Raw genomic sequence first — 15,639 nt, forward strand, 5'->3', positions numbered from 1 at the left:
CAAACTTCTTGCTGCAACAGTAATAGTTGTTGTTAGTGCCAGTTACTCAAAGGTCATCAATTTTCCTTCAGATATGCTAAAAAGGCTTTACTAAATGGTCAGTCACTTTTTGAACGTCATCACTAATATTGCCATCCAAATATGCTAGAAACGTCAGATAATGGTTGTCCATGCACAAATTTCAAGGGGCATTTTACCGCCACTCTGTAAGTAGTTATCTATACTTAGGATACTAAATTGCCTATTTTGCCTATCCTCAATGGCTGCGAATAATTTGAAGGAGGATCACAGCCTGTAGCAAAGTAGTTTTGAGAAATTCTGGCAGTTTTTAGTGTGCTACGGAGGTCAATACTGATGACCCCTTTAAACTTCCTATTTACTGCTACCCTCAGAAGAAGAATATTCAGTTTGGTGAAGCCCAGAATTGCAAATTAAACTGATAGCCAATCATATATTCTGATTTGATCACATGACAAGGACAGATTAATAAAATAATAAAAAAAGGAAAGTAAAGGTTTCGAAACCATATTGACATCACAGATAATGTTGTGTGATCCATTCCCTGAAGTAATAAAGGTGTTATTGAGCAAAAATATTAAGCCAAACAACTTTATCAAACATGTGAAACCTTGAAGGAGGTCACTTTTTCTCCCTACAAATGTGGAATATTTTTCTGGTTGCTATGAGTTTTACTTTGCCTGTCACTCGAAGATTCCTTGAAATATTATCTTCTGACAAGGGGGAAGGGGAGGGGCAAGTAATACAGAGTATAATGTTTTTACAAAAGTGTACATAGAGGCATTATAATCACTTAAGACTTTCTGAATTTTTCCATTCTTATTTATTTTCAGTGTAAGAAATAATCCTGTTTTCCATTTCTACCATCATTTGAAGTTACCTGTTGAGCAGTGATTTTATATGCAAGGATTTTATCAAGGGCAGTGGAACTGTTCAGTAAAGATCTTTATTGCTGTTTTTACTATTTTCATGTCAGTTTGAAAAGATTTCTTTGCGGGTGTGTCACTTTATGGTTTCTTCTCATGTCATTAATACTAAGCTGTGTTTATACTGTTATGACTAATACATTTATCAATTCTTTTATCAATATGCAGTGAAATTCATAAGCAAAGCCTACCGAATGTTTGCTTATAAGTTAAAAGTTGTGTAATGTCTGCAATATTCAGTAAGTTTGCTTTCCAATCATGTTATTATCTCAGTTCAGCATACACTTAAGGGTACGTCAGAGGGAAATCTATTTCTATAAACAAATGGACTTTTTACAGTGTTCAGTGTATTCCATAATCAAAGTCCCAATTTTAAGTTTGTTTGTGTGAGTGTGGGGGGGGGGGGGAGGGGTGGCTAAACATATGTTATATATAAGACATGTAACCTGGGCATAATAAAGTTTAATCTCTCATTCTTGCATCTGAAATAATTGTACATTTTACAAACTTTCCAAACCATGAAGTATCTGTTTAGAGTGTAGGTTATTCTCAATGAAAAAGTAGCATATATTTTTGTCAACTCATGTTTTCATGCAAGACCCAGTGTTTGGGATTGCTGTTATAAAATAGCAATGCTAGTCTAATTGGGTTGTGTGATTGGTAAAAGTTTTCTGCTTGTGATAAAAAAAAATATATAGAGACATATTAATCTGCAAATAAATTGCATCTTATGGGGGGCTTCTAGGGATATGCTAGGTTTAATGCAAAGAGACAGGTAAAGATAATTAGGTGTCATATCACATCCCTTGCTTTGAATAAGGGATAAAGGGTCATCTCAACATAAATTTCATGACATCTGAAGGTATGTAGGCAGCTGCACAAGGGTACTTCCCGTGATATGGGATGACAAGGTTTGACTTGCTTGAGTATCATAGGCGTAGGAGCCTAATTTGATTTGGGGGGGGGGGATGTAACGACTTGCCCGAAAAATATATCCAAAATTTTCACGCGCTCGGCGCGCGTTCAACATGCTGATGTGCATGTAGGCACGGATCGGTTTTTACATCGCATGCCAATAACATACAATTATTTGCCGTGTTATTACCCTTCCATATTGGTTAGAATTATTGGGGAAGTCGTTACAATAATAATGATGATAATAATATCAGTTTAACCATTGAAAAACATATTGCAGATTATTTTTGTTTCAGTAGGTGCCCGAAAAATTCTCATCACTCTGCCCGAATTTTCACAAACATTTTTGGTTGGGGGGCTGCACCCCCCAGCCCCCCTCCCACCTCCCGCCTCCTACGTCTATGTTGAGTACACATGGTAGCTACGAGAACCTGACCAAATCATTTGTTGAGTTTCATTTAAAGCCTTATAGCAAAAACCTTTTTTGATTACTATAGTGTTGTGAATTTGCTTATGCTTCCATGCTAAATGCAGTATTAACTATGCCACTTTGTAAGGTTCCTTGATCTCTTTGTCAAAGCCTTGTAACAATTTTAATAATAAATCACTGTTACATTATATTCATGGTATTACTAATTTCTGAGACAAACTGTTAACAACAAATATTATTTCATTATTGATGTCAAGTTCCTTTAATTTGATCTTCCCTTCCCTGGCCCCATCCCCTGCTGTTGACTTTGATAAACGCATTAAAAGTATCGTAAATTCATTAGCTCAACATGCGTCCACTAATGCACTTGTTGTCCAATGTAACAAAAGGGGCCTTTGTACCCCCCCCCCCCCCTTTCCTCTCCTCCTTGGAAATATCCTAGTAGTTCTTGGCCCTCTGAAGACATCATTAAGTGTGGTCTGAAGTGAATACGTCAAAAAAGTGAAGTGAAAAAAGTATTTCTTGCACCGATGCGGAAGCAACAGAAGCAGGAAACAAGCTCCCGAGTGATTGTTGGTTCAACAAAATAGCAAATGAGTTGTAACGCCGCGCTACATGTCAATATTACGAAATGCTGTGTACATTTATAATTCATTTCTAAAGAAATTAGCTGAAATATTTCGTTATATATATATTTCTTATATGGGAAATTTGACATAACACCTCTAATTCGTTACAACCAAAAAAAAAACTGATCGTTAATACAGCAAGGTATATAGAAAACGTAACCAAATATGTCCCTCTTGGTTTATCGCAGATTAATGTTAGATAGAGTCGGTTATGTCATCGATTTCTGTCAGATAAACGAAACTCGGTCTAAACTAACGAAACTGGGCTAAAGCGAAACGACTCTAGACGAGGAAAAGGTCAGAAGAGTTGAAACTTAAGTAACATTCCGCCTCCCCTTACCCCCTCCCCTCCCACACAACGTACCCTTACACACACGCGCTTATCATTGAAAAAAAAGTTCAGAAAATGGTTCAATTCTATAACTCGTCAAATTGGATTCGACCAATGGGGGCAGGAAAATGCTGCTCGATGAACTTCCATGATCTACACAGATTGGACTTGTGTGAAGTCGTATGTTATGTTTGTTTGTATTGAACAGGCATTGCGCAACACTAATATATCAACGAATCAGATTGTTACAAGACTGTCTTCGCTTTTCAGTGGTGTAATAGTAATACTGCAGACGAAGGAACTGTGTCCGTCTGATGCTGAACATTATTCGAAGACGTGAAGAAATTCCCGGCCGTAAATTTTAATAGTTGTTATCGATAAAATTACAGAATCATATCCAAGAGAAGAATTCCACAGCGAAAATAGACGAAGCCTTATCATTTTTGAGCTACAGTATATTAGTTCAAGGCACACTCGTCGGGATTTTGTACAACATACAGTGTCGGTAGCGCTAGAATGCGTTAGCCTACAGGAACTGGTTTTGCGACAGTTTCCTCAAATATTGCCTCAAGTATAATTGGTTACTACTGCCAATGAAACTGATAATAATGGCACGTTTTGCCCGTTGGATTATGACTTATTTTCAGCGACATCATGAATGATAGTTTGGTTAACATGGTTTTCAGTTTTCTTTGTTCGTTAGTAACATTGGTGTTGTACACTTCTGTTATTAAATCACATATGGTGCATGAATGGGGGTGGGGTTGGCTAAGAGGAAACCACTCAAGACTCAGCCAGTATGAGGAAAAGTACAGCTATTTCCCTGAAACTGAACGCATTAAGCGGCTAGGCGATGCTAAAAATATGTTCCAGTTTGCCTATGATAATTATGTGAAATATGCATTCCCGCTGGATGAACTGGATCCTATTCATTGTACCGGAAGAGGATCTGATCAGAGTGATCCGTAAGTATAGTAAATAAGGGAACTTCACATGTTGGCCTTATGTAGCTGGTACAGTGCAGTAAAAGCTGAAATCACAACAACCCTGTTGGATAGAATATCGTGGAATTGTAGATTCCTTCAAAGGACTGTAACTCACCTGGTCGAACTGGCATTGGACATGTAACCATATTTGGCCGTATATCATTTACTGTAAAAACTAAAATTAGTGTAGTCTGATTGGTTATGTATTGGACAAATAGTGGGGTTATATGTTGCTTTACACCAAGCTGTGAGACGTGTACCCCACAGCTTCAAATGGCCACAACCCTAACGGATAGTATATATATTGTTGAATTGTAGATTTCTTCAAAGGACTATATGTAACTCACCTTAACTTCCAAGTTAGTGCTGTGAGTATCATTGGCATTGAACTTGAACCATATTTGGTCCTTCATCATTTCAGGTAAAACTTGTGTATTCTGTACTGTGATTGGTTAATTTCTGGGCAAATAGTGTGGAAATATATTGCTGTTCACTCAAGGTGGGCAAATCCCCAATACATCTATATTTGGGGCCTTGTAGATCAACCAAATTACATCTGTTGCATATATGAATAAACTTGCAAACCATTATACTATGCATTTTGTATGAAGTGTGTACATGTTTTTGACCTTATTTCTCATAATATACTTTACTTACTGGTGCTGAATTAATACTGTTTTACCCTTTTCCCATAGCACCTGAGTATCATCTAATAAACCAGTTTTCATTCTTTCTCCTTTCCAGGTCCAATTTAAATATTAATGATGTCTTGGGTGACTATTCTCTTACTATGATTGATACTTTAGATACTCTAGCAGTAAGTCAAAAGTCATTTTTACTTCACACGTTTCCCACCTCACCAGTTTTTATAGAGCTCTAATAAAAGATTAACACTTCCAAAATCATTTTTTATAAAATCACATGCACTGTAACTTTTTAGGAACTTGAGTGTACATGTAAAGACTGAGTTGAATACAGTTTCCTCATTCAAACAACTAAGTGCGAGCACAATCTAGATTCTGATCCAACTAAGAGACTTAAATCGAGGTCGAAACCAAACCTGAGAATGGAGCTTTGACAAATCATCAAGTCTTGCATGTAGATCTGTTGTGAAGATCAAAAGGAAGTCTGTATAGAAAATTGCTTCACTGGTTACACATCCAGAGCATGCATCAAATACATTGTTATTGTAATCAGTATCATCCTTACTGTAAGTAGAGTCAGATTTCTGCATTTTTTGGACTGCATTGATGCACCTTAACATCCTTAATGCCTTTCCTTTGATTTCTTTCCGCAGATAATAGGAAATACTTCCGAATTTAAACAAGCTGTACAGCTAGTCATAGAAAATGTCTCATTTGATAATAACAGCACCGTGCAAGTTTTTGAAAGCACAATCAGGTAAGTGGATATGGGAAAAATGGGGGTGGGGTGGGGGGTGGAGGGAAGCTAAGGGAACTTGTAGTTATTCCCTTTTACTGCTTCAACCATGATTAATACATGAGTGAAAGTGATTGTCGGGGAATAATATAGCATTCAGGTTTTGTGTAGCATTATTGGAGGCTCCAAATATTTGTCTTACATAAAATAATATGATTACTGTGTACAAAAACTGCTACACATATTTGCATTGTATATCAATTTGCCCATTTTGCTTACAGCATTTTGCGATGTGATTCTGGATAAACTACAGTATGCCCTGATAGTGCATGCACATACAATAATGTTCATCATAAGCACACTTTGATAATGATCTTTTCAGTCATACCTTTTCTGAAAGGGAAAGTGGGTTGATACAGAAATCTCTGGAGTTGTAGTACATGTTCTCGATCCAGTAAGACCAGATTAGCAGTTTTCTCAATCAGAGTTGTCAGAGTTGCATTTTTTGTAAACACAAAACTATTTGGCCATGCTGAATACTGACAGTAAGCTTGGCATACCCATGGGGGTGTTAAAACACATGTGGGAAACAAAATTACTGACAGTTGATTAAGGACTTCCTTCTGCTTGTGAAGTTGTGTCATTTACCTTTCTTGAAGTCATCCAGTTAGGAAGCTTAGTTTAATATTTTTTGTTATATCAGCATTTTGTTTGAATCCTACTGTAAACCACTGAAGTTTTTATGATCATGTTCTTAATGGAAGGACCAAACATGTTGCGATATCTTTGTTCAACTAAAATCTGGAAACTAGGCTGCTTGTTTTAAGCCTTTGAGAATTTTACTATTTTTCAAATTGAAACCGATGGAAAATTAGGCTGTTTACTTTAAACCTTTCTCTGGCAAACACAAACTTGGATTTATTACTCAAAGTTTGACGATGGTACAGTATGACCAACATTTGCCGACTACCAGCAAATATTTATTAGTGATGCTTAGTGCTTCCAGTTCCTACAACGCAGTATTTCCAACTAGTGCGGACTACCAGCAAAGATTTATAAGCACTGTTTAGTCCTTCTATATCTGATAATGCAGTATTTCCCTGCATTTGTTGGTAGTACATACTTCACTTTGGTCTCCTGCAGGGTTATAGGAGGTCTTTTATCCGCTCATCTTTTAATCACCGATGCTTCCCAACCGTTTGGTGACTTAGAACCAGAGGGTTATGAGAACGAGCTTCTAGAAATGGCGTACGAACTTGGCACCAGACTCCTCCCAGCATTTGATAGTACATCCACAGGTCTTCCACATCCAAGAGTAAGTTATCTTTAAACAAGAACAAAAATTCATTCCAAGAGTAAGTTATCTTTAAACAAGAACAAAAATTCATTATCAAATATGTTAGGCTATTGCCAGAGACCTGGGTTTACACTATTCTTGTTTCACAAATTGACTAGTATAATCTGACATCATGGATTGTGAAGAGGATTGGATCACCTGACATGAACCATTTGTTGTGCAATGTTGAGGGATTAAAGGAACAAATAATATATCTTTATGTACCTTATATCTTTCCTTAATTGGTCAAGTGTGATAATGTTATTACAAAGCAATTTTATAAGCTCTTTCGGTGACATTAACATACAAAAATGACCAACCCACAAGAGAGAACTGATGTAAGCTTACACAGTATGGGGAGCCGTATTTGCCCATACTTTGATATCGACTGACCCAAGTAGGTGTACAGTTGCAATTGTTCAATTGTTCCATTTTAATATGTCTGTGTTGATATGAAGCCAAGCCAATCCACTTTTATTGTGGTAATTAACTTCAAGTATGAATGATAGATTAACATAATGTATTGTCATGCCAAGGAGATGATGTCATATTTCATTTGTAACTTGAAGCTGCAAGGAACTAAAAAGCAATAACAACACTCCTAGCTCTACTGTAGCTCACAGAGCCATTGCCAATCTCTGGTGACACTTTTACCTCCAATATGTGCCTCTCCGGCCGTGAACTTGCATATCTTGTTCCAATATTTATCATTGACAGGTAAATTTACAGCATGGTGTACCGGAAGATGGTATCAAGCAGACCTGCACGGCTGGCGCTGGAAGTTTGCTGTTAGAGTTTGGTCTACTTGGTCAACTGATGCATGATCCAGTTTTTGAGGGAGTGGCTCAGACTGCAGTGAAGTCACTTCTTGCCAGTAGATCGAATAAGACTGGTCTCTTAGGTTAGACTGATTCCTTTGATGTATATTTTTTTGATCAAACGAGTGAACAGTTGCTTCGTAGCCGCCTTTTCACTATCTGGCTCTACCTTAATACCCACTAGCTCATTCTTTGTGTCCATCAACTTTGATTCACACATATCTTGTCAGCAATTAAACCCTCTATCCATCTTCATGTGAGTCTGCATAAGCAAGTGCCATTTTCAAAAAGTAACAAAAAGAAAGGAAGAAAATTATAATAAAACATAATTAAAGAGTGTAGAATAAAAACATTCAAATAGTGAAATATGTGGTATAACATGATCAGAGGGTCCTTTAATTAGGGCTTTTTAAAGTGATTTTGTGGTATGCCTCCTCAAAATTGAGACACATATCCCACTGTCCATACAAGTCTATAATCCCCACCACTGATCAAACCCTCTTCTGTTAAGCTGTCCCAATTTTATCTTTTGCACAAATAACTGACAGATGGTTTATTCTCATTGTTTTTCAGGTAATGTCATCGATATCTCTTCAGGGAAGTGGGTGGGGACTCAAAGTGGTCTTGGAGCTGGTTCAGACTCCTTCTACGAGTATTTACTTAAGGTACGGTATTTTTGCTCTCTTCCACCATTTACTTATTGCTACTGTTCTTAAAAAATATGATATGATAAATTATTTAAAAAGAAGAGATTCTTTTTGGAGAAAGTGGAAAGAAATTATTGGTTGTATATTTCACTGGGAGTTGGTTGTAGAAGATATTTACAGTAGAAGTTTTTCCTCACTCCATATGTGGAGTGAGGAAAGAGTAAATGATGTGGTTTTCAACTTTTAGTTTGGAAAAGAGATTGTTGCCACAACCTAGCCCCCTCCCCTACCACCCCCATCCATAACATTGCTTAATGCTAAATAGTCCTCAGGCGCGGATCCAGAGGGGGGGTCCGGACCCCCCCCCTGCTCTTGGCCAAAAAAAAAAAAAAGAGAGAGGTGCTTTGCATGGCTAAATTGAAGGGGGTTCCCTGTTGTACTTAAATATCCAAGAATTTCACAATGGATAGAGGGAAACCCACTCCCCTTAGACCCTAGGATCACTGGAGGCCAAACCCCTCACCCTTTCAGAATCCTGGATCCGGCCCTGCATCAAACAGTGGTGACGGAACGGGAGGGGGATTGGGGGCTAAAGGCATTATGATTTTTGTATCATCTCAACTCATCTGATATGTATTACCATATTTCATAGATTGTTTTTTTCTCATCAATTGAGAAATTGCAGACATGAGATCCATATTTTCAGGCTAGGTACATGCAGCTTAGAATACTCGGGAAGTGCCGTTTCCGGCCATCTGGGGGGTTTGTAAAGCCAAAAATTTTCTGGTACGCTCCGCGCCAACCGATGGTGGCACTCCGCTTAGATAGTCTTACGTTCAGGCGCGGCTGGACCAGTCAGACCCCCCCCCTGTCACAAATCCTGCATCCGCCCCTGGTCCTGTTCAGTTTCTCCTGAGAGATTTTGTATTTATACAGGCAGTTTATAATTTTGACATATAATTGTGGTTGTAAATGTAATCAGTAGGAATCCATGCTTTCTTTCTTCCTTCCTTCAGGCTTTCATAATGTTTGGCAATTCCAGTTACCTTGACTCTTTCAATGAATTATACAGCAGCTTGAAAAAGTACATGAGGAGAGGGTAAGCTGTTCCCTTTCAGAAACTCTTTTATTCTGTTATTCATAGTGCAACAAACAAACAAGCATATAGACAATTTATTTTCCCCTTGTAGTAACAGAAACAACCAGCTGCTCAAAATTATTCACAAAATAATTACTTCACATGTTTTCCTTTTTTGTTTTTCATGTCTTGGTTACAGGAGACAGAATTGTCGTTCTGGTCTCGGTGATGTTCCAATGTATGTTAATACTCACATGGATACAGGCAAGACCATCAACACATGGATCGACTCATTACAAGTAGCATTTGCCGGAGTTCAGGTAGATACATAGGACAGAGTATAAATTAGAAAACTTTCTGTATTCAAATCATTCATTTCATATGGAATCACAATTTTAGTTAAATTACTTTGAATCGAGTAAATGGATGTGGGTTCTACGGAACATCAATCACCGCCTACACACTGTGCCAATTTCCTCTCACCCTCACGCTCGTGAGTGCATAGCGCGATATTATTTCATTGGCAAGGTTACTGGACTCCAAGGGCTCTCATCCCTTCCCTCTTTTGCCCTATGCCATTAATTTGTTTGGTAAATCCCTTGCATTAATTGATAATCTAGTGCTAGTTCTGAAGTATTTTGTACAATTTGTAGTATCGTCACCAGTTTTGTTCCCTGTCCTGCATATCAAGTTCAGTATCACCAAAGGTGGCCTACTCCTACCCTACTTCCAAGTGTACATAGTACACATTTTTTAACCCTAACTGCACAGCCACACACCAATCTAAATGTGGTTAATAACAATCTGTTTATTATTCATAGGTCCTTGCAGGAGACATTGAGGAAGCTGTCTGTACCCACGCACTGTTCTATGCAATATGGAAAAAGTACAACGCACTGCCGGAGAGATTCAATTGGGCTTCCAAACAACCAGATGTACTGTTTTATCCTCTAAGGCCAGAATTAATAGAATCCACTTATTTCTTGTATCAAGTAAGCAACGAAACTTTCCACCTTTTCAAATTATTCGGGGCTCGTGCCATATATCAGAATGTGATGATTACCCAAGAGAAGCTACAATACTATACCAATAAGAAGCTAATGCCATTAGTGGGGCCTGTATACCAAACTCACTGAACACCTTGTAGGGTTGATAGAGGAATAAAAAGAAGGAAGGTACATGCATCCTTAAATTTCAAAGTTAGGATATTATTTTACCAGCTCAATCTGTTGTGATGGACAAGGGCTAAAACATATATAAAGATATTATAAATGTGTGAGTGAAATGAAAAATAAACCTGAAAATTTGTATTTTCCTGCCTGAAAATGCTATGGGCAATTAAGACAAAAGAAATAGGGAGCTTTCTTTGGCTGGAATTAATAGAATGAGAAGGTTTGTTTTGAATTTATATTCAAAGCAAGCTTTTCCATCCATTCACATCAGGTTCTCAAAGTTGCTCATTTGACAAGGACTATAGTTTGAAAAGCATAAAGAGATGTTACAATTATTTTTTTTATTTTTTCTTCTTTTGTTTGTTTGTTTGTTTTTCAGGCTACACAACACCCTTACTATCTCCACGTAGGAAGTCATATATTAGAGAGTATAGAGACGTACTGTAAATCAAAGTAAGATTTTAAACTCCATCAGTTTGTTCTTGATTATCTCTGATTGTTCCAAACTTGGAGCAAAATTCTCAGTGTGGTTAATAAATTGCACTTAGTCAATAGTGTTAGCATTTGACTGTTATATCTCAAGTTCTGGTGAAACAGTGGTACCCAAACTATTGTTTGTAAAAGTTAGTCTAAACCATTCTAATTTGTTTAGACTATCCACTTTTTATGAAAATGAATGAATTTTTTTCCATGTCAAACCAGGACCAGAAGTTTTTTTTTTCAATGTGTAAGTTGTTACTTTGTTGTGCACACATGAGATGCCAGTTCTTGTGCAGTACTGTAGTATTATCCCCATCAAGAGCTGAATGGATTTTGCCTTTCCAGTTTGATTTATAATTGTTGCTTGTTGATATAGGTAGCACTTTGATTTTACACTGTATTTCTAGTGACCCCATACTGGTGTGCTCTCCCCCCAAAAAAGGCCACCATGTAACTCATACATTGCTACACTATTAAAATAAACTTACACACTTTTTATGACAGGAAAATTTGATTTAGTCAAACATCTGCAAGTCTGCATTACGATGGCTTCAAAGCTTACTTTATATCTCTTCTGCTTTGTGTTTGGTTTTGTCTTCTTTTCGTCAGGTGTGGTTATGCAACGTTACACAATGTCATCACAAAAACAAAAGAAGATAGAATGGAGAGTTTCTTCCTGAGTGAAACTTGTAAATATCTTTATTTGGTGAGTCATTCATTAAGCCCAGTTTTACAATCCTGATAAATTGTGTATTTTTAATATCAGGTCAAAAAGGTGAAATGAATATTAAAATGCTCTCGCCAACTGAAGCACATGCCATCAATGATAAACTTTATCCTACCACAGGTGCTTTATTACTCCAAATTACAACCTATCACATCATGAATTTTGGTAGGAAGGAATGACTAATTTATTTAAATTGTTTCTTGCCAAGCTCTGTAGAAGCTTTGTTCTTTTCATTCAAAGAATTCAGAATGATAGTTTTTGTTCTTTTTTTGTTCAATTTTGTGTATAATGCTTATAATTACATTTTGGACAAGGTGTAGCATTCACCTCTGATTAATAAACGGCACCCAAAACAGTGTATCCAATGAAACGAAGTGAAGACAGTCAAGTAGAATTGAAATGTTGAAATCTTTCAAGCAACGTGATGGATTTTATCGCTGTATACAACATAGCCAGGTGATCTTGACGCTATATGGCATTTTCCCGGGTGTGGTCTTATTATGGTTTCATCAAACTTTGTATGATCTGTCATAATACTTTTTTGCCCTGTTCATTGGTACAGCTCTTCGATAAGGACAATCACGTCAACACAGCCTTTCATAGATACATATTTAATACAGAGGGCCATTTGTTTCCTTTGAGGAGTGAATATCGAACGAAGACTTGGTGGAATCCTTGCAAAGATGACCGATCTTGTGCCTCTGTTAACTTTGCTTCCAATATGTCACATGTGAGTTGAAAATTATGTACATGGCAATCACATAGTTAATGATGGAATCTCCATTTTCATTTGTGTCTGTTCCCAACATTGATGCCTATCAAACCCCAACAATAATTGCACTTTTCCAAAGTAGTTAAATTAATATCTGCATTACTGTCCTTTGAGATGCTTCAGTATATCAGGCTGAGATGTAAAATATAGAAATTTCAGCCACAGTCAGCCTTTCCGAGAGATATATTTGTTGTTACAACATTGACTTTATCAGAGTATATGCCTTGATATGCCCTATTGCATATATTTATACCTTTTAGGTGATATTTTTCTACTATTTGCTGTTGAATGTTTCCTGTATTTTAAATGTTTCCTGTATATTAATTGTTTCAATTCCTGTAAAGCGTTTTGAGCAGCGTTACTGATGAATGCGCTATATCAGTATTATTTTATTATTATAAATTTGACATGGAAATGACTTAAGCTTGACCACAGTTGCGACCCTAGGCTCGAAGCCTCGAACCAACAGTTACCTAGGGTCTTACCAGTAATTTTGATTTGGTTTGATTTACAACTATCTTTTAAATTGTTGCCTTTCCTCTCTTCTTTTAAGCAATGTGTGAACATGGCTCCTGAAAAGCATTTTCCACTTCCACTGAACAGTCATTACATGGAACAGATTGATAAGCTGGTCGGCCTTATTTAAACCACAGGAATCAACCAATGATGAAGAAGGATTTAGGTCACATGGTCATGGGACTGAAGCTTGTGCTGCAGGTCTAGTTATTCTATCTGGGGTTCTAGTTCAACTGTATAATGAGTTTACAAATGCATGGTGGGAAATTTGAAGAAAAGTATGCATGTTTATATTTCTGCTATTTAATTCTAAAGAAGATCTGTAAATTCACATTAAGAAAAAACATTGTGAGAGCATTATAAGTTCAGTGTGAGTTGTTTTGCTGAAATCACTTGGGAGGGTCACATTGACAATTGTAAAGTGATTCATTGCAATGTATTTAAGAACGGCTATTGACCTAGTAAATAGCTGGATATTTTACCAAACCTAGAGAATACTGTTCTATATGGGATAGGGTTTGATCAAAACATTAGATTCTTGTAAATGACTGAACAGAAACTGATTGGGGAATATAAAGAAATTTGGAAACTAAATTTTGGCTAGACTGGCATTCACACTGGTAACCTCATATGCTCTACATACTGATCTATTCAGCCCTTAGTTGATGGCAATCATTTTATATTAATTTTGTAAGTAATTAATTAATAAACACTGTCCATGCTAAAAAGTTTTTTATTCAGACACTATCGTAGTTAAACACATGTAAAAAGGAAATCAGAAAATTTCAAAATGTTTGTCATTTTCTGAAGTGAAACTGATCTATTGAAGTAAAGTGAGCTGCATTGTCTCTACCTGCTTTTAATATCAACTCCTATTGACAGGTTTTACAAAAATGAACTCAGACAGTTTTATATGAAATAATTGCAATTGCTGGTCATCAATTGATAAAATGTTTGAATGATGATATCCATGTTCAGGATTTCTTATTCATTCAAATTTTACTTAATATTCTTGAACTGCTTTTGTTTTATTATATGATGGATTTAAGTTTGTTTTTATTGTTTGCATCTGGCAACATGGGTTGTTGTTGCTTCAATTTTGTATTTGTAGTGATGATATCATAAATAATATATAATTTGTTATGATGGTACATTCAGGGTTATAAGATGTTGAGTACTCAGCAACTTCCTCTCAATGTATAGTGTTTAAAGCTCACATCAACAGGTCAGTTGAAAAAAAAGACAAAGCTTTAAGAACAAACGCCCTGAAAATATCACACCTCATATGAATGTTCAGTCAGGGAAGGAATGCAAAATGAAGAAGCAACTCGGCAATTTCATTGACTTATTTAAATTTACAGTTTAGTATAAATACCCATTAAGAGAAGTCAAGACAAGAAAACTGTAGCAAAAGGAAAGGGTGGGGTTGTGAGGAGACATCACAAAACAAGGGTCATGGGGGCCTGTGCCCCGAAATTTTAGCATGCTGAAAGTTGCCAATATTTTTCACAAGTACTTTCCAATGTCCTGCAAGTTATGAACGTCCAGAGTATCGGTTGTCATTTGAAATGGGTCACTTAAGGCTATGAAGTTGTCATTGTGAGGGGAAAGTGACCTTTATTTAAGTTTTCTAGCATATTTGATTGCAGTAAAAGACAGACCTGTGAGAAACCCTTTTTCATCTTTTTTCCACTCACTTTATGTCATGCCAGTAAATTCAACAGAAAGGGCATTTTTCGCAACTGAGGCTCATAAATAAGTATTCTACAAATGACAGATATAGAAATGTTTAGGGAAAAATTGCATTAAGTATTAATAAGTGCTCTTGAATTACATTTGTTTTTAGGTCTCTGTTGTTGAGAAGTGTGGTACAATGTTGATGGAACCCATCCCCCCTTCTACTTCTACAATTATTTTTAACAAGGGTACATTTGTTTTAACTCATTTGAACCTAGGTAAAGTGGTACCTAGCAAAGGTTCTTGTTTGGTTCTAAGACGAATGTTGTAGTGTTAACATGTTTCATTCATGAATGTTTCTGGGAATAATGAAGACACACATGAAACATCTAGGGTTGGAAAAACCTTACTGAATTTCCTGCGATATTCTTGCTAGTTTAAGTAACGTCTTGCTGTTCATAAGCAGACAGCTGAGTACTCTTGACACAGACCTACTTTACAATGTAATGTTGAAAACAATGTTGATGTTTTCCATTAGTATTTCTTTAGGACTTGGCTGTTTTGTATCCTTCATATTGTCCTCTATTTCGTCTTTGGCAGTTCCTGCAAAGAACTTTGAAACTGGTTTGGATGGTATTGCAAGGTTTTCCAACTCTTATCCATTGCTTTAATGCAATCCAATTTGGCATTTTAATCTCTGGGTCAGTTTCATATTATAGTAATATTATATAGTAATAATATTACATGTATTATTAATATATTTTGAATGATGTGGCCAGTTCACTGTAAACCTAATCTGCT

At 36.6% G+C, this 15,639-nt stretch overlaps 1 protein-coding gene across 1 annotated transcript; it reads left to right on the forward strand.

Moving 5' to 3' along the window:
- The first annotated feature begins 3,504 nt into the window (after positions 1 to 3,504).
- On the forward strand, positions 3,505 to 13,891 carry LOC139961312 (ER degradation-enhancing alpha-mannosidase-like protein 1). Its single transcript, XM_071960442.1, has 13 exons — positions 3,505 to 4,214; positions 4,980 to 5,052; positions 5,533 to 5,636; positions 6,759 to 6,930; positions 7,669 to 7,852; positions 8,343 to 8,434; positions 9,433 to 9,515; positions 9,694 to 9,814; positions 10,316 to 10,486; positions 11,046 to 11,119; positions 11,756 to 11,852; positions 12,436 to 12,603; positions 13,199 to 13,891. Exons 1-13 carry the CDS (start codon positions 3,904 to 3,906, stop codon positions 13,289 to 13,291), a joined length of 1,743 nt encoding a protein of 580 aa, XP_071816543.1. The 5' UTR covers positions 3,505 to 3,903; the 3' UTR covers positions 13,292 to 13,891.
- The last annotated feature ends 1,748 nt before the right edge of the window (positions 13,892 to 15,639 follow it).

This window comes from Apostichopus japonicus, chromosome 20 (assembly GCF_037975245.1).
Source record: "Apostichopus japonicus isolate 1M-3 chromosome 20, ASM3797524v1, whole genome shotgun sequence".
Taxonomy (NCBI): Eukaryota; Metazoa; Echinodermata; class Holothuroidea; order Aspidochirotida; family Stichopodidae; genus Apostichopus; species Apostichopus japonicus.

What these genes read in the sequence shown, in the direction of transcription:
- LOC139961312 (XM_071960442.1), top strand. Translation starts at nt 3,904, where the DNA reads ATGAATGATAGTTTGGTTAACATGGTTTTCAGTTTTCTTTGTTCGTTA. An exon ending in CAGGTCTTCCACATCCAAGA is followed by an intron (nt 6,931 to 7,668) that starts GTAAGTTATCTT and finishes TATCATTGACAG; the next exon opens with GTAAATTTACAGCATGGTGT. An exon ending in GAGACGTACTGTAAATCAAA is followed by an intron (nt 11,120 to 11,755) that starts GTAAGATTTTAA and finishes TCTTTTCGTCAG; the next exon opens with GTGTGGTTATGCAACGTTAC.